At 39.0% G+C, this 23,103-nt stretch overlaps 2 protein-coding genes across 2 annotated transcripts; both read left to right on the top strand.

Annotated features, from left to right (window-relative positions):
• Positions 1 to 9,581: 9,581 nt before the first annotated feature.
• Positions 9,582 to 15,302, top strand: LOC136267652 (glycerophosphocholine phosphodiesterase GPCPD1-like). Its single transcript, XM_066062802.1, has 8 exons — positions 9,582 to 9,684; positions 10,220 to 10,249; positions 10,368 to 10,478; positions 10,531 to 10,675; positions 10,720 to 10,864; positions 14,785 to 14,839; positions 14,972 to 15,064; positions 15,216 to 15,302. The coding sequence occupies exons 3-8, from the start codon at positions 10,425 to 10,427 to the stop codon at positions 15,300 to 15,302; spliced, it is 579 nt and encodes a 192-aa protein (XP_065918874.1). The 5' UTR covers positions 9,582 to 9,684; positions 10,220 to 10,249; positions 10,368 to 10,424.
• A 12-nt stretch (positions 15,303 to 15,314) lies between these two features.
• On the top strand, positions 15,315 to 21,153 carry LOC136267651 (glycerophosphocholine phosphodiesterase GPCPD1-like). Its single transcript, XM_066062801.1, has 7 exons — positions 15,315 to 15,375; positions 15,638 to 15,690; positions 17,134 to 17,199; positions 19,865 to 19,998; positions 20,047 to 20,182; positions 20,431 to 20,591; positions 21,007 to 21,153. Exons 1-7 carry the CDS (start codon positions 15,315 to 15,317, stop codon positions 21,029 to 21,031), a joined length of 636 nt encoding a protein of 211 aa, XP_065918873.1. The 3' UTR covers positions 21,032 to 21,153.
• Positions 21,154 to 23,103: the final 1,950 nt, after the last annotated feature.

Here is a 23,103-nt window from a genome sequence, read left to right as displayed (position 1 = left end):
AGTTATGATGTATAAAATGGTGCATAGACAAGTTCACATTGATAATGGAACCTATTTAATCCCAACAGCAAGCCAAACACGAGGTCACGATCAACGATTTTTGCAGCCACACTCCAGAATTGATTCTTACCTTTACTCTTATTACCCCTCTACAATTAAATTATGGAATAACCTATCTAGCAGTACTGTGGAATCACCTACCTTAAACACATTTAAACAATGTATTAATTGTAGCTAAGTACAATCACTATAATTTATTCTTAATTTAATCTGTTTGTACTATATACTCGATATGGAGGTTTCTGTACAGTAAACAAATAATAATAATAATAACAAACACTGTACATGCATGTTCCACCAGTTATGAAATGTATATCAGCACATAAGGTTTGGTGCATTGTAACTCGTGTCCCAACATCATATCTTTAATGTCCAGTTTACATGGTACATATACTTATAGTTTCACTCTCACATTATCCCATGCATGCAGATGTAACAACACACAGTTACATAATGTCACCTCATACAGCTATTAGTACAAACATATAGTGTTTGGAATCAGGTATGCTGTGTTACACGTGTAGCTAAGTATACTCCAATACATAAGTTACAAAGGCACAGCTCTATTTGATCAATTTTGATGAACAGCAAGACCTAGAAAAGTTATATCCACTTTCATCTTGCCTGGTGTAACCACATGTCTTCGTAGATACCATTCATGGTACCATACCCCTGATGAGCAACTATTGCACCTGACCTATGGAATCCACACACAAATACAAATTTGTTTGCATAACTAGACCTCACCATGTCAGTCATATCATCATCCAAACTAATCATTCCACAAGAATGACAATAGTAATCAAGTGATTCTAAATAAACAAACGTTATCTGATAATAAATTAATGCATGTGCATGACACATCTTAACTCATCAGAATATACAACAGACTATGAAAAAATTCACTGATTTACCAAGAAATCCAACTATTCACCAAGAAGGTTAGAACAATATAGATATATACAAACGTGTATATGTTTACTTAATGGTACAATTGAGTACACAGAATGTGATGGTGTATATTGAACTGTTTGCTGAAGCAATTTAATAGGTGTATAATTATAATAATTTTTGTGGCATAGTCTAACTTATTTCAATGCATTTCATTTTAAACAAAGGATAGTTGAGTTTCACTCAGTGGGTAGTCTGCACAAACAGAGTAAGTCAAATAGTCACAGTTAACTGAAAACAGGTGCCATACTTCATGTATTCATCTGGACGTACCCCCAACAATAATTAGGCCACTACACTTTGTTTTCAGCCATGTTCAGCCAGTTACACAGCATTGCATGGGAATTAAGCTCCTCTGGAACCATTCCAGTCACTACAGTAACAGAAAGTACAGATAACTTCTGTTACACGTGTAGAGAAGCCATTACGTGAAGCTATAGCTACCACAAATCAACATCTTCCACTGTCAGCAAAGATACATAAAAGAAGACTCAAGTAGGACCATGATGTTTGCATTATAAGTACTGCGGTATGCCAAATTAAGATACCAAGCAATGTTGAACAGTGAAGAAATCAGGGGGTCTGTTCCAGGTAGTTGTAAAGCGAAGTACCGTGTGAAAATACACACATAGCTATGGGGTCTGGAGGCATGCCCCTACAGATTTCTTCTAAGATCACTTACTGACTGCTCTATTAGAACAAATGACTGTTCTATAAATCTTTTTCCAAACTAATATATCAGAAAATTGATAGGCGGGCTCCATAAATTGATAGCTGGTTGCTATGCCTATGGGGATCACAAAGGTTTGGTCTCTTGCAAAAATATCAGCTAAAATCCAGCCTGACTTGTCCTTCACTACAGCTTGGCATTATTACAAACTTGGGAACTTGATTACCTGTTCAGTATTATAAAATATTGCTATATAATTAACCACCCATCTCCACAATGCCCAGGTCTTATGGCTAATGGCTATAAATTTTTGTGATGCTTGAGAATATGATAGCATACATAATTCACTATACTTCCATACCTCTGTAAGCATTTTCTTGTAGTCTACATGTCCATTTTCAGTTGAATGCACATGCTCTATTACATCATAAAAATTCTCAACTGTTGCAACTAAACGATGGTGGCCTAAGACAGTTTTGTCATTCTCACTCTGTAATTACAGAATTTTGTGAAGGGCAGGCACAAACAAAGCAGGTTTAGTTTCTTACCCTTTGCTTGGCAAGGCAAATGTAGAACACCTTCCTGAACTTCACTGCATGAGCTCTGGGTTAACAAAACAAACCGGCTTCCAGTTTGTTTCAGCAATGAATATCACTTCTTTCCACTCCATTCAAAATGTCTGTTATCTTCTGCACCTTCTCCTCCGTTAAGTTACTGTTTTGCTTTAGGAGGTGTGATTGGGATCAAGATATTTTCCTCCACAGAAGGTCTCTGTGCGTGACCCTTGGCCTTTCCGACGTATCTCCGAGAGCAAGACTCATAGTGATTCGAAACTCACACCTCGCATACACTGCCACGAGGAAATCTCGTGATCCAACACTTGGAACGACAGTAATTCGGCAACCGATACAACTGTAATGTGTCGCATCTCGCGTTGCCCCTTGCCATATGTCAATACGGCAAGTACGACACCTGCGCAATTTATAAATTGTTGCGCGTTTTATGAATTCACAAAATGCGCAACGCATTTGATAGCAATTCATTAAGCGTCCAAGTATTTTTGTTGTGACTTTCTTTGCTATAGATGCCGAATCTCCACATTGCAACTGGGGCCAATGGTGGAGATTTGACATGATAGGTTTGCCCCACTATGGGGGCATTTGACATTCAGCTGTGTCAAATCCCCACTATAGCCCCATATATTTCCTGGCAAGGGGGAGTGGGGCAATACATCGCTAGGTACATAAAACCTCACTGAGCACATGCAGGACATGCTTGTCACTGTAGTCCCATTTTAGCTATTGTCAAACTTGCATTTTACAAAGTATTGGATGAATGCATGTACATTTGACTCTGATGAAATGGGTCATGTAGTGCTGCCTATTAGGTCAGTTTAGTTTTTTTTATCCCGGGCTAGATGTAATGCCCTTTCCTACCACCCCCAGCACAAGAGGCAAACGTGCTGGACAAGAACTGAAAATCGGGACATCTAAAGGTCCCTAGCGCCCTTTCTTAGGCCCATTTCCGGGGAAGCATCTGGTGATCTAAACGAGAGGGAGCGGCTTCCACGGATGCACATCGTCGCTGACCTCAACAGGGAGAAAGAAAGGGTACAGCGAATCCACGCTAAAGTACTACTGTACGATAAAGCACCACGTTTGGAAAGGAGCTCAGCAAGCCGGCGATAAAATGTGATGGCTTCCCTCCCCATGCCCCCAGTTGTGGCAAATACCAATGGAGTAAAGGATGCAAACTCCACCTCACGGACACAGTCACCATTTAGAACTGGACTACAATCATTATTGTAATTGTGTTACATGTATTCGGGCAAATCTGAGCACACCAGCAGGGCTGACTGCTCAGTAATAATAATAATCATAATCACCATACTCCCTCTTCTTCTGCATCTCATGATGCCTATACACAGATGGTATCGAAACGTTGCGGTAGCTTTGTGGGTTTGGGTGAAAAACCCTTACATCGAAAAAGGCACTTTGCCGCCGCCCCCAAAATCCGCGTGCATGAATGTCAGCCCTGGCATCATCTTGGCAGTTAGCTGATCGAGGGGTAAGTTCTTCGCCACTCAGGGATTGAAGTGGTGGCTGAATTGCAACATTAGTACAAACATTTGAAAGTAATTCAGCAGTTGTATCACGCAGGTCATTGTGGCGAACAAAGGTCAAACCACCATGTTGAAAGATCATTGCATAATCAGCAGTTTAATTTAATTTAATATTTAATAATTGCTTTACAGAATTGGAATTACATACAGTAGAGGCTATAGTGATTACAGAGACATACAATTCTGAAGGACTACCAGTGTCCTGCACTGGTAGCCTAGAGCACTAATTACTTAACTACAAAAACTATACATGCATACATTTATATAATAGTTACAAATAATTATAATTGGTTGGTGCAGGAGTCTTGGAGCAGCGGGTACAAGGACACAGGTAATGAAAAGTACAGGGGGTATTATCAAAGTTAGCTAAAAAATGATTCCATAAAAATGCTTTCAACTTTGGTTTGATTACATCTAGTGATTGAGATAGGTCAATTATTGGTAGAGTTCCATAATCTTGGTAAACGATAAAAATATGAGTTCATGATAGGGTTGATATGAGCTGTCTTGGGGTATAACTTTGTGCCAGCAGATCTTGTTGAACCTGTAGTAAAGTTGGTATAGTTCAAGATGTCAAACTTATCTGATGGATTTTTGATGGATTTGATAAAGAATAATATGTCGGCAATTTCGTAAATGTACATTAGTGGCAACATACCAGTTTGTATTAGCCTTGTTTTATAGTCTGATTGATAGTTTGATAATATGAATTTAGTGGCTCTTCGTTGGACTTTCTCAAGTGATTCAATGTCTTTTAACAGGTATGGCCTCCACAGTGGGGAACAATACAGTAGCTTTGATCTAACTAGAGTGATATACAGAGATTTTCTGGCCTGGGGACAATTTGAGTCCTTGAAGACCCTACGCAATAAGCCAAGAGATTTATAGGCATTAGAAGAAATCATTTCATAGTGTGCTTGCCATGTTAGCGAATTAGTAAAAATAATCCCAAGGTCTTTACAGCTGGAGGATTCATCAATTGAATGACCGTTGACATGATATGTAGAGTTGAATTTGCGATGGTAGCTCATAAACACAAACTTTGAAAGATTAAATGAGAGAAAGTTGTTAATGGACCAGTTGAATAATGAATTGATGTCTTCTTGGAGATGCTCAATGTCTAATGTTGATGTGATTTGTCTGAATAATTTTGTATCGTCAGCAAACTCAAATAGATCTGATGTGACAATTGATGGGAGGTCATTGATAAATATTAAAAAGAGCAAAGGACCCAGAATACTCCCCTGTGGCACGCCAGAGATAACAAGTAAAGTGCCGGATAGGTGGTTGCCCACAGAAACACACTGGGTTCTGTTGTGTAGATAGAAACTAAACCAATTCCATAAGGTGCCAGTGATTCCCATGTTCCAAAGTTTAACTAGGAGTTCATTATGCGGCACACTATCGAAAGCTTTTCGAAAATTAATGTATATAGTATCTATTTCATCTTTTGATGTTATTAGCTGGTTAAAATAGATAAGTAGTTGGTGCAAGGTTGAAGAATTCTTTTGGAACCCAAATTGATATTGTGTGATACAATTAGAAACTGAGTTAATTATCTTATCATAAATTAGTCTTTCTAAAACTTTGGATGTAATGCAAAGAAGTGAAATGGGACGATAGTTTTTGACTGAGGTTTTGTCACCAGACTTTGGTACAGCTGTAATTTTGTGCAACTTCCATTCAGATGGTATGGTTCCACTGGTAATGCTAGTCATGAAAAGGTGGTGAATAGGTATGGCAAGAGCAAAGGCACAATGTTTTAAAACAGTTGGAGGAATGTTGTCTATACCACTGGCCTTGTTGGGATCCAGGTTATTTAAGGCCTCTAGGACTTCTTGTACTGTGAAGTGGATCGAGTCCAAGCATTTACCAGGGACTGGTAGATTCGAAGTGTGGGGTAGATTAAATTTACTCTGAGAGAATATTGAATGGAAGTACTGGTTGAATAACTCAGCCTTACCGAGGTCTGTGTTTGCTGTGATGGAATCATTGTGTAGCTCAGGCGGTAGGTTGTGAGATTTCGAGAACTCTTTAATGTATCGGAAAATTTTTGTGTCCTTATTTGTAGTGAAGTTATATATTAAGGTCTGCTCAAATGCAGACTTTGCTGCAATACTAGAAGCTTGAAAAGAGACTTGAGCTTTGGTTAGTCATTGGAAATTGTTTGGTGTAGGATTCCTGTTGTATTTACGCTGAAGTGTACGAAGACACTTGTGGGAATGACGTAGTTGGGGAGTGAACCAGTTAGGAAATTGTCTACAGTGCAGTTTGACCTTTGGGATAAACAGTTCAATGCCAGCCAGTATGTTACTTCTTAAAATGTACCGAATTTCTTCAACATCAGAAGAATTGTAGAGTATAGAGAGGTCGCAGTTCAATAGGTACTCTGTTAATCCATTGTAGTCACCTTTAGAAAAATTGAAGAACTCCTTAGTAGATGTAGAATGTGTTGAGAACTTAAAATTAATTGAAAATGTGATTAAATAATGGTCAGATGTAATACATTGGTATTCTGGAGAATGAACAGATAAATGTAAAACGTGTTCAGGACTATTTGTTAACACAAGGTCTAGCTAGTATGTTACCACATGTATGGGTTGGGGATTCCACAAGTTGCGTGAAGTTAGATTCAAATATGCTATCACAGAAGTTGTTGGAGATCAGTGTTCTGCCAGTGAAAGTTGCCCAGTTTATGTCCGGTAGATTGAAATCGCCAAGAATAAATACAGGGTTGGACAGGGTGGTAGTGGTGGCTAGGTAGTCGGATAGGTCCTTGTGATAGTCAGCAGTGGCATTTGGAGGTGCATATACCATGCAAAAAATGACATCAGAATCATTAAAAGAGGCAGAAACGTTTACCACTTCAAGGTTTCTGGGACTTGGAATTTGTTTACTAGGTAGATTGTCGCTGATTGCCAGCATAACGCCCCCACCACGTGAGCCTCTGTCCTTTCTAAACATTGTGTAACCCTGAGGTAAGATTTCAAGATCTGCAATGGCTTCATGCAACCAAGTTTCAGACAGGCCAATAATTTGAAAATCAGATGCATATACAAAACTCTGGAAAAGGGGTAAGTTTTTTGCCAAGCTCCTGCAATTTTGCACACAGACTTTGGGCCCAGTAGGGCCGAGTCATGCTGAAGAGGTGGAGGCAGCAGTTGAAGTCTCCATGTTGTTGTGGGGTGGTGAGGTGCTATCTGTACTTGATGGTTCATTAGGTCTGAATCCTGCGCTGTCTGCTTGGCCATGTAATTTACCTTTGACATAAATTTTATTGCCTTGAAATTTTATATCAGACTTTGGGGTATTGTCTTGTATTAATGACCAACGAACTTTTAACAAATGAGACTCCGTGACCCTTGCATCACGTGAGAGGTCAGGTTTGATGACAAAAGGTGACTTTAACTGAGATCGCTTGGATAAGATGGAATTGACATCAGATGACCTGTTCAGAGTCACCAGTAGGGGTTTAGGGCGCCCTGAGGAGGGATTGTGAAGCCTTATAGTATTTCTGATTGAGTGAGGCTGAACAGTGTTGTCAAGGTCTGTAAGAACTTCAGTAGCATGGTTTAAATCTAACTTTTCTCTCTCCATCTTTTTGGTGCCTTTGGAACACTCATCGACACCAAACAGAACAACATTGAATTTCCTAGCTGAGTCGTGCTTAGTAGCAACTACAAGTGAAGGTGGAGCTGAATTTGTATCTGAGCTAGGGGTAGCAGCTTTAACAGCAGGAGATGGATTGCTGCTGGGAGTTGGGTTGACTGGTGGTTGGTCAACTGCTGCTGATGGGGACTGGTTAAGTTTTAGATTAAGTGTGCTGATTTGATCTTTCAAGTCCGCAATTACATTATTATAAAAGAGTTGCAGACAAAACAGACAATAAAATGGGTTATCAGACTCACTTGCACTGTTGTAAGCACACCTTGACAGTCCCACACATTTCCGATAGTACCATGCTTCACATTTACCTTCACAAAATAACGCTTCATCGCCTGGATCCTTGCCATCGTCAGAGGGCTCTTTGACTATTTCCTCACAGATGGGACACACAGAAGGCTCTTCCACGTCGATGTTGCTGGCAGAAGAGCTGTTGTCCTGAGTAGTTCTGGTGTACGGCTTGTCCTTGGCCTTTTGCTTCTGCAACTTGGGCATGACCTCCGGTCCGTGACCTCCGGTCCGTGACCTCCGGTCCGTGACCTCCGGTCCGTGACCTCCGGTCCGTGACCTCCAGTGAAAGGTGAACCACTCACACAGTGGCTAGGAGTATTCAATAAAGTTAGGGTCCGCAATCCGAAAAATCAACTTCTACAAATCAATCCCCCTACCATTGTGGGATGTTCATTGTAGTATCCCATTGCTTGATCCACCATGAAACCGGAGGCGCGATTGTTGTCTTCACAGAAATATCATTTTCAGTGTCTCACAAGATGCAAGATTTATTTTTAAAATTTCGTGCTCAACACAAAGGACCGGATGAAACTTGCTACTTAGCCAAATCGTATCCAGAGTTGTTGTAGTTGAAAACTACGCACAGAAATAAGTAAATGGTTTGCTGGGTGCCCGGCACAGGGTTGCTTTCTTTGAAAAAACAGACAAAGAAATACGAAGTTTCGAATTCAAACTGCCCTACCACCCAGGGCAAGAGAAGCCAACTCTTCCTCATAGTGTTTCGATACGGTTGGGTGCATAGTCTGTCTATGCTGTTAGTTTGGAAAAGATCTGAGACTTCTCACCATCTGGGTGACGAGCGTAAAAATTTTTTGCAGCATCAAAGAATTGTGTTACGAATTCTACTTATTTCCAGCGCTTCTGCAGCCACAACAATCATCAATTATAGACTAAAACTATGGCAAAAGATGTCCCTGAACGTTTGGTAACAGCGGTTGTCAATTATTATTTCATCCACAGCTTCCACGCCTCGCTCTAAGCTATGCATCAAGGGAGGCAGCAAAATCGTCCAAATTTGACTTCACCTCTAACGCTCCACAGCAGTTTCAAATCTTCACTAGATCACCCTACATCACCATTATGCTGCAAAACATCCCAAAACAAACCGAAAAATGCACAAAATCTTTCATTTTTTTATTCGAGCTGGGTGGAGCTCCTGGTGAGCTGCTGGTATACTGCATCATATGAAATCACAGAAACATCAACTACTACTACTACCAAACGTTTTGAACCATCATTTATCATCATTCTAAACAAAATTAAGTGACCAGTGTGGCATCAGAAGTACTGGAAAGCACTTTGGTACCATTGAGAGAATCCCTTGAAATGACGCACGAAACTTTTGATGTTCTTCACCCAGATGGTGAGAAGTCTCAGATCCTTTTCAAACTAACAGCATAGACAGACTATGCATCCAACCTTAACACATCACTATGAGGAAGAGTTGGCTTTTCTTGTCTTGGCTGGTAGGGCAGTTTGAATTCGAAAATTCGTGTTTCGTTTTCTGCTTTTTGAGAGAAAGCAACCCTGTGCCGGGAACCCAGTGAATCATTTGCTTATTACTGTGCGTACTTTTTAACTACATTAACTCTAGATAATATCTAGATAAGCAGCAAGTTCTATCCTGTTCTTTGTGTGGAGCCTGAAATTTTAAAAATAATTTTTTCATCTCACGAAATACTAAAATCGATAGTTCTGTGAAGACAACAACCGTGCCTCCGGTTTCATGGTGGATCTAGCAATGGGATACTACAATGAACATCCCACAATGGTAGGGGGATCGATTTGTGAAAGTTGATTTTTCGGATTGCGGACCCTAATAAAGTCCATCCTTATCGCAGGTGAAGAGCATCCCAGAACTCCTGCTTTGTCAGATGGTAACCCTGGTCTTGCAGTGGTAAAGCCAGAAGCCAAGAAGAGGCTCCAGGTTCACTATTCAGATCAATAGCTCTTTGAAGCTGTGAAGAGAGACCATTTCTGATCTCAAGAGCCCGTTTCTTAGAAGCCTCACGCCGGTGTTGGTTATTATTATTATTATTTATTTAATTTGTCAAAATGACAGGGTGGCACCAAAAGGTGAACCTGAGTCTTGATGGATCGAGTATCTGGGGGATGAGCATGTGCTACCTGACTAATAATCAAGTCTTTTAGTGGTGCAGTAATTCGCAGGGAAGCATCAAACTGAGATTCACAGAAAGCTGTAGGGTCATCCATACCGAGCCCACCGAAACGACATGGCAGAGAGAACAACTCACGTTCACCGGTGGCGCATGCAACATGTCCACCGGTGAACGTCAGTTTAGTTATTATATGCTGTGTTTAATGAACAGTAACCAAGTAGTGCATAATGTTTTGCAAAATCAAGTATAAGCATGATGTATAAGCTAAGAATATAATATGAGAGTTAATTATGCTATAATAACATCCTACCTGTATTAATGTGTTTGTTGTTTGTGCTATAGCCTTCTCCACCGAGCAATTTCAAAGCTTGTGTGAGTTGATGTGCTTGTGCGGTATATGTGTATATATAAAGTTGTCAAAGTGTCGTCACATAGAGTAGCCAGTTGTGTTGTTAATATCCTTTCTAATAATCAATATTGTTACTATTAGTTTCTAGACTCAGTAACTGGTCGCTGCCAAGAGCTGGACACTAAAGTTGGTCACCCGATGTTACTATTACCACAACTATGGATGTTAAGGGTACCAGACTACAAGTGTTATGTGAGTAGTTACTAGTAATAGTGTTAACTTGTTGTGATATGTATTATTACAGAGTTATGGGTTTGAAGTCTGTAGTGACTCCAACAAGGAAGTCGTGGGTAGAGCAAGTGTCCTACCTCAACAATTGAGGAATTTGGAGGGAACTCTTACACTAACTTTACATGATGCTGACCTACTTCCTGTTGGGACTATATCAGGTCAGTAAATTAGGAAAGAAATGATGTGTTACTATATTAAGCAGTGGATTACATCGTGGTGCTGCCCTGTGATTCATTGGCTGACTGGAAAATCAATGACCAGTGGAGGGTGTCTAAACTACATCAGTGGGTGGGTCATTCTATGATTATAGGACATCGTGGTAATGGGATGACATTCTGTCTTAATCAGTAAGTGTTTACTATGCTAGACACCATGCACATAGCTTGACCTTCTCACTAGTGGTATGCGATGTCAGGATTTTCATTTCGATATCGATACAATAATAGGGTAAATATCGAAATTTCGATTCAATTTTCGATAATTTTTAATTGTGTGGGTGGAGTAATTGCGTGGGCGGCCGATATTTATAAATATGTTTCAAATACAATTTACACTCCAAAACCATTGCATAGAAGCCTAGAAAACTGGTAGACAAGCTTTTTAAGTGGCTAGATTGTACAGAACCAACCTTCATTTCTAGCCTGATTGCGCAATCACATACTAAATGCTGTTGATTTATCGAAATATTCTTTAATATTTCGATAATTATCGAAAATTTTCGATTCGAAATCTGCTAAAGTGGTATAGAAATTTTTTTTCTTTTTTTATTATTATTATTTTTTAATTCCGGCCCTAATGGCACTCCCATCCTCCCCGATCTCTAGCCAGAAGTTAAACCTAATTTAATTTATAAATGACAAAAAGCAGAAGAAAGTAAAAGCAGCTAAACCTACAGAGCCTACACAGGCCTACAAAAACACCGCATGGACCGCCAGCATACACACAGCAAAACCCCCGGACAGGGGCCTTAACAAGAAAGCCCTGCAGACTACTGACCAAACTGCAGGGAGTGGGAGCATGAAACAGAGTTCAACTCCCACAAAGGACTGCCAAACAACAGGCTAAACAGATGTAAAAATGTCCGGGCATTGTGGCGCCACAGACAAACGGAGAGTTGCTCTAGCAGATGGCGGTATGCTAGGCCATGAGAAATGCCACTCCTGGTGGTTGTCCTCAAAGCAATATCCTGCAAGACAGGACGACCAGCAGCAGACCACAAACCCAAGGACTCAACCACCAGGGGGACAAAAACACCTCCAGCAGCCTGTACAAGCTCATCATGGTGAGCATCCTTATCTTCTTCTCCCTTAGCAGCAGCCACACCTGCTGAAACTGCAGACCGACCCAACAGAGATTCTTGTAATGGACAACGCACAGTAACATCGAAGTACGCAGGCTTCCCATGCACAAAGTCAGGGTGAAAAACATCACCCGGGCGATCCAATCGGGAACCAGCACACCGTTGCTCTTTACGGCAACCAGTGTTGTCCTGAAGTAAAGCATGATATATCACATCACATAAAGCATCGTGCCTACGTATACGCATGGGTCCATGTCCACAGCCCAGCCCAGAAATCGATACGATAACGATATTGACAAATTATCGCGATATCGATATTTTTCGATATATCGCACACCACTACTCACGTCCTATACAGGGACAGTATCTGTCAATGAGGTATACCATAGGGGGTTGGACATGCTTTAAGCACCATCTAAATCATTTACCTTAATTGCATAGTTTATTTGCTATTTCACATGACCCTCAATGACAGATACTGTCATTGAGGACATGTTTATGTAGTTGTTTGTAATTATTGTCAATTTCAAAAAAAAGCAATATTAATTCATGACCCTCAATAGTATGAAGAAGGCTGTTTTCTAAGTGGTGTGATGAATGGCATTGCACCTAACTAAATTGATGCTTGGTGCCATTTTTCATGGAGTTCGTGGTGAGTAATGTAGTGGCTGTGGGATCTTCCTAAAGTATTCCTACCTCCTCTACAGCTATACCAACTAATGCAGTGAGTCAAAATCTACTACTGGTGAAAAATAACTGTTATTAGGGTTGATCAATTAATCCTTCTAAAGATCAACTGAGGTGTTATTTGTGACCGGGCCTGCGGAAACAGGGCATGTGGGCACAAACTACACCCAGTCACACTACAGGTCATATCTCACTACTTGAACAAAATATTTACATTCTGTATCTTGCATCATAAAGCCAATTAAATGCTTACTAAGATCTGAAAATTGCATTTCCATAGCGTAATGGTATAAAAAGTTATGAGTGATGGAAGTTTGAAAAAGTAGGCAAAAATCATGTGCCCACATGCCCTATTTTCGCATGCTCAGTCACATTTAACCATTGCTGACTAGCTTCCCTACAAATATTATAAGCACAGTATTTTCTCATACAAACGGCTGAAAGCTTTTACTTCATTCCTGTAAACAAATAGGACCTTTATTTGAGACTGGTTTATTTTGGATAGTCCAGTGGCGCCTGGCATTGTATCATCTGTAAATGCAACTCCATAGCGACTTCAGTGCACTTCAAGATGTAGCATTCTTCGTCACTGTATCCAGATTTGTTTCGACAAAATCATGCTCAATTGTGAAGATCGGTTCACAATTTTATCAAGAAGCCATAACATACATTGGTCATTGAAGCCAATAAAATGTACCACAAATTAGATCCAATTATTGGTTTGCTGAATAAGGTAATGTTGGTTACAAATAACTAAATTATGGGCTCCTGATGATACTGTACATATCTGCATGAACACAAACTTGCATGGACTACTTGGTCATGTGATTACTCATAGCTCGTACTTTCATTCTCAGATGGCTGTAAGCTCAGCCTGAAGCAGCAAGGGAAAGAATTAAAACAATCAATAGCCTGGACCTCAGACCAGTTGTCTATTTTCCAATTGTGCTGGAAGCCTCCAGCTTGTAATCATGGCTTATATTGGTACCTGTAACTATATTATGACTGTATCATACACAACATAATCACTAGGTGTTTCTGGTTTATTTTCTTGAGGATGCACATCACATGTGCTGCACACAATCTACCATTTGTATGGCTTTTAGTTACAATTATTAGGGAGTATTCATTTCATTAACTTTTTGGAGCTTCTGTATATCCTGATTACATTTACTAGTGGTTTATGTTCTCTTACACAAGCAATGGGTTTGGTTATTAATAGGGTTGAAACGATCATTGTTTTTTCTAGAGTTAACCCTCTCACCATCGCAACTGCCATATGTAGGGACCCGCCGATTATGCTCATAATTTTACCTATTATGCTATGCTGCACTGCTCAAAAATTCACATATTATGCTTAAATTAATGCTCAATATTTACCTATTATGCTCGACTATGCTTAATGTCCATGCCTTAGTTCATATGCTTTGCTACTAGTTTAACACTGTATAGAAAGAAAAAAATGAGTGGCTAGAACACAAATAATAAATCCTTGCTGCACGCCTGCATGTAAGAGATAAGATCGATATACTCTAATAGAACAGTCAGTTTGATGATTGTTCTATTAGAGTTACTGACTGCTCTATTAGAGTATATCGATCTTATTTTGCAATTGTCATTTTTCCAGCAAGAATTTACACTATCGTACAAATATTTAACCTATTATGCTGGCATTATGCTCAATGCTTTTAGGTACCTATTATGCTCAAAATTATGCCAGCATTATCGGCGGGTCCCTAGCCATATTCGATTATATTTGGTGGTTTCGATATATAAATGCCTATTCTAAACGCTCTGTAACTTCAGTCGTATTGATGTGTACAACATGGTATGTTAAACAAATAATATAATAAACTTAAAATTTGAGGAAGCATGTCATTATGTTGTGCATTATATGATGTGTAAGGTCATTATTTCTGAGGTCATGTACAGCTCAAGGGAAGGGTCAGTTCAATACATATACACTAACGGTTAAAGTACAATTCAGTCCATCTATAAAAACACCAATAGTACCCAGTCCAATGGTCACTCCTTATGCCAATGGTGATATGAAATGTTGTAAAATTAACTGATGGAGGAGTAAAACATGGTTGTGGGCCTGGTGGTTGGTACATACCACCATAATCAATTAACTTAGCACTTACTAATGTTGTGAGATTAGATGTTGTATCATTAGTCTCATTTTCCTTCTCCCATTCATATGAGAGCAGTCACAACTAAATGAAGTATAACATAGTTTGTAACACTGCGAGAGGTATCTATTATTTGTTGTGTTTTTAGGCCAACGGACACAATAGAGAACACGATAGCTTCTTTTGAGAAAGCCACTGAACTGGTAAGTGTATAAACACTTTATACTGCTAAACTCATCTCAGTATTGTGTTGCATTGTAATTTCATGGCTGACACAGGCATGAAAAGTCTGTCACACTTTCACATGTGATGCATCACTATCTCTGCTGCTATAGGGAGCTATTGGTGTAGAGTTTGATGTTCAACTGACTAAGGACCTGGAACCAGTCATTTATCATGACTTAATGATCAGTCTAAATGTTGCTCCAGTGAGTTGTGAGGTGGATGTTCATTAATAATACATGTGATGGACACTTAATCTCATTGTGGAAACTGTCCACAGCTTTGTTATTTGTTGTATGTGACTATTACAGTGTATGAAATAACTTTTTGCTGCAGTTACTGTATAATCCATTACAGGATCACTATTTTGATGTTCTGTTGAAAGATTTGACTTATGACCAGATTAAATCTTTTAAGATAGAAAAAATGAGAACGCAAAGCTAGATGTTTGTCATTATGTATCATGTTTTTCAGCTTTCCAGCAAAGATAAATCTCGGATCCCATTATCATCTCCAGGTAAGTGTTAGTTAGATATGTTATTGTACCACGTCACAAGTGTGATGACGAAATTGTCATCATGCGTTTGAACGTGAAATGTGTGTACTATGTGGAGCAGGTTTTGATGGTTTAGCACCAACCAGTAGCACTCTACCCCCCACCACAGTGCTGTATGGTAGCTATTCCATGGTAAAAGCCTTAATCCACTCCAGCCACCACCAGCCAATACAATAGCTCCGGGTGTGTGTACAATGCTTGTACTGTGTCATACAAACCACAGGAGTTGAGCTGGGTGGACACAGCAAGAATAAAGTGTTTCCACATCTCAGAGAGGTGATGTTGACATGCACTCATCATTGTACCGTAGATCAGAAAACCTCCATTACTAAGGGGCCATTAGAATTCTTTTCTATACATTTAACATGTCCAATTTTCCCCTTTGAAGATTTCTAGCTAAGTGGCAGTTGCGTAAGTTACTCCTATTCTAATTTGGTCGCCTGTGCCATACCAAACTATATATGTGACTGGATTTTGGAAAAACGATCCAAATCGCACATTAGAAGTTTCGAGATAAACGGTTTTAAAGAATTGAAGCCAGCATAACTCTCCAAGGATAACAAGCACGCGTATGAAATTTACACAAAAGATGCATCAATCTGTTACCTTTCAAGCCACTTCCAGTACGTGTAGCTGCTTGTACAGTTTCCCGCCAAATATGATAGAAAATCTGAGCAGTTGGACAAGCGAAGTAGTATCACGAGTGCTCACAAAGGGGTGGAGGCTGGGGGGTGGCGGGGAGGGCAAAAGATAGGCCTCAAAATGGAGGCAGACCACGATTGGAGTCCAGACACGAGATTACAGGGCTGTGCTGGCTCCTTAGTGGCTGATATGTAGCAAAATCTACAGAGAACACGTCTGGCCTCTACAGAGAACACGTCTGGCCAACATTATAAGGCTGTCCACCAATAAACCACTGATTCTTGCCAAGCCAGGTCCTTCACAAGGCTTGAAACCGCCATTTGGGCACTCCACACCACCCAGAAAAGACGTCTACTAAAACCAGCCTCGTGTAGTTTGAGTAGTGCTGAGGGTCAAAACTTGTAGTACGATAGTGTAGCTATCCACTGGTAGTGTTAGTTTGATTTTGCCTGATGTGCGATTTGGTTCGGTTCTGTAAAATCTGGTCACGTATATATATATATGTGACCGGGCCTGCGAAAACAGGGCATGTGGGCACAAACTACACCCTGTCACTCTACAGGTCATATCTCAGTACTGGAAAAGTATATTTCCATTCTGTAACTTGCATCATGATGCCAATTAAATGCTTATTAATAGCTGGAAATTGCAGTTTCATAGCATAATGGTGCAAAATGTTATGAGTGGTGAAACTTTGAAAAAGTAGGCAAAAATTGTGTGCCCACATGCCCTATTTTCGCAGGCCCGGTCACATATGCTTCTATTGTTAGATCACATGTATGCATTGTCAGTTTATACAGGTGACCTTATTAGGCAGGTTTATGTACATTCATCGTACAATCTCCAAGGGCTGTTATGAGGTGTGCCTGCATGTGTATACCAGAAGTTATTTCAATAGAAAAATAAATATTTCATTTCTTGAAGGACTATTCTAAACATTGTACCATAAGCTCTATTAAATGACTAAAATATGAGCTACCAGAGTGAAGCATGTTATACAATGCCACTTTATAACATGCGTGATGTGTACCTGTAGATCAGATGGTTAATGACACATCACTGTGTGCTCATGTGTAGGTACTAAAGGAACTTCCAGAGTCCGTTTTCTTCAACGTTGAAGTGAAATATCCCCTCCCTAAGACGGTAAAGTATTTTGTGTATGTACTGCATGTGTGATCATATTTGTGACCCGCTGAGCGAAAACCCGACTTGTTTGCATTTTTCTTGAACTTCACTTAAACTAGTTAAAGGGAGGGAGACATGGAATTTTAAAATTCTTTTTTTATTTCATTACTGTATTGATTTAATACCCTTGTGTATAGTTGTATTTAATTTACTGTATGATTTGTTAATGAAATACACGATCAAAAATGTTTCACGAGTAATCATACGTTATAACGCGTCATAACGCGTCATAAGTTGCTGACATCAGAGGGGGAACGCTGCGTGAATGAAGTATACATTCCATGGAAGAATCAGATCTTATTAGTAATTCAGTCACGTATTAGAGTGAAGTAATAGGTATAGAAAGACTTTGTTATGGATACTTCCAAGTCGTCAACGGACTCCTGCTGTACTACTGGCTTGAAATCTCAGTTTGATTGATCATAGATTGATTCCCAAGATATTTCCGATGAATATAGTGACGTTTCCAGTTTGGTCTCTAGCAACGAAATGAGCATTTTCAGCGAAGACACAGACTATCACGAAAATACTGAGGAGATAGCTGGAACCTCTCTTGAACCTTACCAATTGGAGCCAATAGATGCTAACCTCAATGCTAACGCTAGTGATACAGACCAACTGACTGAGGATGAATCATCGTCTGATGAAGAGCTACTTGGCCGGGAAATTGCCCAATGATATGAGTTGGTAGGACTATTCTACCACTACTTGTCACCTAATAATACAATTCCTACAGGTATCACTGTGGCAATTGTAAGATGATGCCCACTAAAAGAGAATGTATATGTATATGCAGTAGAGCAATGCTGCATGATGTACTATAGAAACAAGAGCATCATGGCGTTGGATACGTAGTGGGCCATGAGAGCAACCAAGAAGATGGTCACCAAACTGATCTATGACAGACAAACATGTACAAAGTGGTAACAATGGGAAAAGAGGAACACCCAACCATAAACGGACAGCGATAACAAACTCATGTGGAGAAAAGGCCAAACCCAATGTTGGTTGAGGGATGGCCTTCAGCCAGCCACTGCTGACACCAGAGGAGTGAGCAACAGCACATAAACGAGCCTGGTCACGGATTGTGGAGGTGTTGAAAATGCTTGCAAATAATTGATCATCAAGGGAAGCCTGTAAGTCATTTTGGGAAGAAAAGTTGGAAGGCAAGATGGATAGACTTTGGAAATAGGAGATAGCACAATTTTCACCTGGAAAAAAAAGTCTTCTAACTTTGATGAAGTCGATAGAGCACGATTGCAACTGGCACTGCAGCAATTTGCTAAGGAAAACAACAGTTCTCCTGGTGATATATAGCGCATTGTAGCGTTCATCAACAAAAATTATAACAGTTTGGTATCACGTGTTCTTCTGAGCATGCACAGAGTAAATAATGGTTTACCATGCGGTAGCTTAAGAAGGATGCAGGCAGTGGATGAGAAACTAATAATCGCCAAATAGGGGCCTTATAGTAACATTTCTAAAAATGTTATATATAGTATTATAGTATTAGTTGTACATAAGAAAATCTTTTAGTTTTAGTTATAGTTTTAGTAATCTTTTCCGATTCTTTTTAGTTTTAGATTTAGTTTTAGTAAAATATTCTGTTGTATTTTATTATAGTTATGGATTTAGTTATAATATGGATTTGCTTTTAGTTATAGATTTAGTTTTAGTTAACTAATACATATTTGTCTTACTAAAAGTACTTTTAGTTTTAGGATGAGAAACTAATAATCGCCAAACCACCATCAGGTCACAAACTATAGCATATGTTGATGTTTTGATGCTACATACAGCAGCACAGTTTCATTCTGTGCTTTGTTCCACCTGTAGAACATATGTGAACTTATACATACATTGGTCTGAACAATATAGTGAAGAGTTTTAGTTATAGTAATCTTTCTTAATTCATTTTAGTTATAGATTAATTATGGTTATATGTGACCAGATTTGACAAAACCAGGCTTCCACACACATCCAGATGTGTGACTTTGAAGGACCATAACTCAATGTAGGAGTAAGCTATCACTTTCAAATTGTCACCTGTTATTACATAATGCAATGAATGAATTTTGTGAAAATTGTAGGCCAATAGCATACTGAGTGATCAAGTTACAAGTGATTAAAGTCGAAGAATTGGATGTGTGTGGAAGCCTGGTTTTGTCACATCCGGTCACATATTGTCTTTGTTGTTTTAGTTTTAGTTAAAAACATGAAAGCCTTTTAATTTTAGTTATAGTTTTAGTTGAGCATAGAAAATCTTTTGGTTTTGGTTTTAGTAATCTTTCTTAATTCTTTTTAGTTTTAGATTTAGTTCTAGTAAATTATTCTGCGGTTTTTAGTTATAGATTTAGTTTTAGTTATAATAATGGATTTGCTTTTGGTTATAGTTTTAGTTAACTAATACATATTTGCCTTACTAAAAGTACTTTTATTTTTAGTTATAGTTAACTAAAACAACACTAATTAAAACATGAGTAAAATTATTTATGTAGGACACATTTTTTATCTAATGTATTTCAGTGGCATTTATATAATAAAAAACAGAAATATGCAAACAAGTTGAGTGTTCGTTCAGCGGGCCACATTTTTGTGTATAGTGACTTATGTATTGTGTTAGGATAGTGAGGAGTGTGACTATTTCCCATACGTCAACCGTAACACAATTGCTGATGTAATCATCTCTACATTATACCAATATGGTTCAAAAAGGAATATGGTGATGTCAACATTTGATCCATCACTTTGTACAATGTGAGAGGTTGATAACATCACTGATTACTAAATGATTAACTCTTTCAGGTTACAATTGAAACAGCCGCAAATTCCAGTCTTCTTCTTAACGGAGAGCAAATCATTGAAGTATCCCTTAGCTGTTGACATAAGGAATCATTCTGCTTGTGATGCAGTTGCTTTTTCAAAATCACAAAACTTTGCTGTAAGTGTTACTGTGATTGTACAGAACTTCTAAGACCACTTTCATTACTTTGCTAGTATAATACTTTAATCTGTCAAGTCAAGTCAAGTATGTAAAAAATAACCAATAAGGAGACCAATAGCTATGTGTGTGCTTTTAAGAAATGTTCCACTGTGTGTAATTTTACACACTATTGATGTTACTATATGCTATTCCTATACATATGTGTCTGGAGATTATACATTCAGCATTGGTCTATTATGTTACAGGGTATTAGTGTATGTGTTGATCGGGTGAACAACTTGTCAGAAGTTATCGATTTAATACACAATCATGGACTGTTTGTAATGACATGGGGTGAAAATAACAGTGCGGAGGAATCTGAGTCATGGCAGAACAGCCAAAAAGTGACTGCCATAATGTGTGACAGGTAATGACTAGCTGTGTTGTTGTGTGGTGTGTAGAGAAGTGGTAATGCAGCTAGGCATGATGTCTTTTCTGTCAGACACATTTCCTATAGAATCTGTGATTCAATTGTTGATAAGATGGCCATGTGGCCATGTTTTTCCTTCTGAAAATACAGAACAAGTAGTTCATTGAAATTCTTGCAACTGTGCCTCAAGGGTTGCACCCTATAGTTACATAGTTAGTTAGTAAGTAAACTACAGAGAGTAAAAGACATCATTATGCTTAACACCTGTAAAACACATTAGTTATCACACACATTGGATAATTAGCAGCCACCTCATTAATAGCATATTCTGTAGGTGGACCTATTAATGCCATTTCACTGTAATTAAAATTATCACTTGTGGTATGTATTACTAATGTCATCCCCACTGTAGGATTCCTACACAAATCACAAAATAGTCAGAAGTTGATGAAGACAGCTCAAGCTATGTGAACACATAAACCAGGACATGTATAACGTAATTTTTAACCTGTTGCATATATGGCTTTATTCACTTATTTATTTTAATGTATGGTTTAAATGGCTATAAATTTATTTGTACATTTCAAGTCAGTGATCACTATATGTGACTGGATTTTGGAAAAACCATCCAAATTACACATTGAAAGTTTCGAGATAAACTTTAAAGAATTCAAGCCAGCATAACTCTCCAAGGATAGCAAGCATATGTATGAAATTCACACAAAAGATGCATCAATCTGTTACCTTTCAGACCACTTCCAGTACTTGCAGCTGCTCACAGAGTTTCCCGCCAAATAAGATAGAAAACCTGAGCAGTTGGACAAGGAGGGTGGGGGTGGGCAAGCGTTAGACCTCAAAATGGCGGCAGACCATGATTGGAGTCCAGAGACGAGATTACATGCAGGGCTTTACTGGCTCCTTAGTGCCTGATATGTAGCAAAATCCACAGAAAAACGTCTGGCCAACAATATCAGGCTGTCCACCAGAAAACCACTGATTATTCTTGCCAAGCCAGGTCCTTCACAAGGCCTAACGTTGACTGAACGTCGCCGTTTTACATTTACATTGACTGAACGTCGCCGTTTTCATACGGCTATTCAGATTTTTAAATCTTTACATCGAATTTCTCCTCCTTATTTACATGATATATTTCAGTTTTCGAAGGATGTTACTGGTCATCTTAGTCGTAATGTTAAACGTTTATTTGTTCCTAGAGTGTTTACCAACTATGGCAAACGAACTTTTTTCTACCGAGGAACTGTTTTATGGAACAACCTTAAGTCCACTGTTACTGGGGCTGCCACTTTGTCGTCATTTCGTAATTATTATCTTAATTCTTAATTCCTGTGTAATTTTGTCTATGTATCCTTAGTTGTGTATGTATGTTTGTTTTTTTTTTTTTTTGTATATTATTAGTTATTGTATGTGTCTATTGTATGTTTGTTCAGGGCTCCACTGAAAATCAGTTTTACTGAGTGGACTCCCTGCTTAAAAATTACAATTACAATTACAATTACAATTACTAAAACTGCCATTTGAGCTCTGCACACCACCCAGAAAAGACATCTGTTGAAACCAGCCTCGAGTAGTTGAGTGATACTGAGTGTCAAAGCTATTAGTACAATAGTGTAGCTATCCACTGGAGGTGTTAGTTTAGTTTTGCCTGATGTGCAATTTGGATTAGTTTTATAAAATCTGGTCACATATGGTTTGAGTCTAGTATGTTTTAAAATTTGTGCATCATGCTTTTTGGCATCATCAGGAAGAAAAGAACATGCAGACAGTCGAAACAGCAAACTTACTGAGGAAAATAAAGGCTAATATTTTGTGTTGAGGGTGTAGTGGGAACCACATGACATGGATGCACCATATCATACAGTACAATAGTACTGTATAGTAGGGACGATGAAGGTGTGGGAGTGGTCCACAAAGAAAAATCTACACAAAATCATCTTTAGTAATCCTTCACGGCCATTTCACAGTATTGGTCAGGTATAAACAAGCCCAAATGTGTCTTCAGAACTACCCGAAACGTTTCCAACAAGGTGCTACTAAATTTTTTTTAAACATTATTTTAGCAAATTTTCTACTGCCTCACTGCCTGCCTCACTGCCTGCCTCACTGCCTGCCTCACTACTGATGCTTTCAGTCAAGCGTAGCGGAAAACTGGCTACAGCTACAGCCTTGCTTCTTTGGCAGAAACACTTCAAATTTTGTGGAGAAAAAAACTTTCACAATATTAAATACCTACGATGTGTACACTGCTGTCTTACAGTTTTATCTTCTTTATCGTGGCCATTTCTCATGGGTACGGCCTCCATCAAAGCACGCACACCACAGCGCCTTAACAAATTGGAATAAACGTGTAGCATAATTGTAGCAAGCACGTGATTTTAATGTTGGAATACACCTCGGGATATTCTGCTGCCTGTTCAACATCGCCACTACACGCGCAAGGATTAGAAACATCGCCACTACACGCGCAAGGATTAGAAACATCGCCACTACA

The sequence above is a fragment of the Dysidea avara genome, chromosome 9 (genome assembly GCF_963678975.1).
Source record: "Dysidea avara chromosome 9, odDysAvar1.4, whole genome shotgun sequence".
Lineage (NCBI taxonomy): Eukaryota > Metazoa > Porifera > Demospongiae > Dictyoceratida > Dysideidae > Dysidea > Dysidea avara.
The sequence above is the reverse complement of the archived record's forward strand: the minus strand, read 5'-3'. Positions and strand labels throughout refer to the sequence as shown.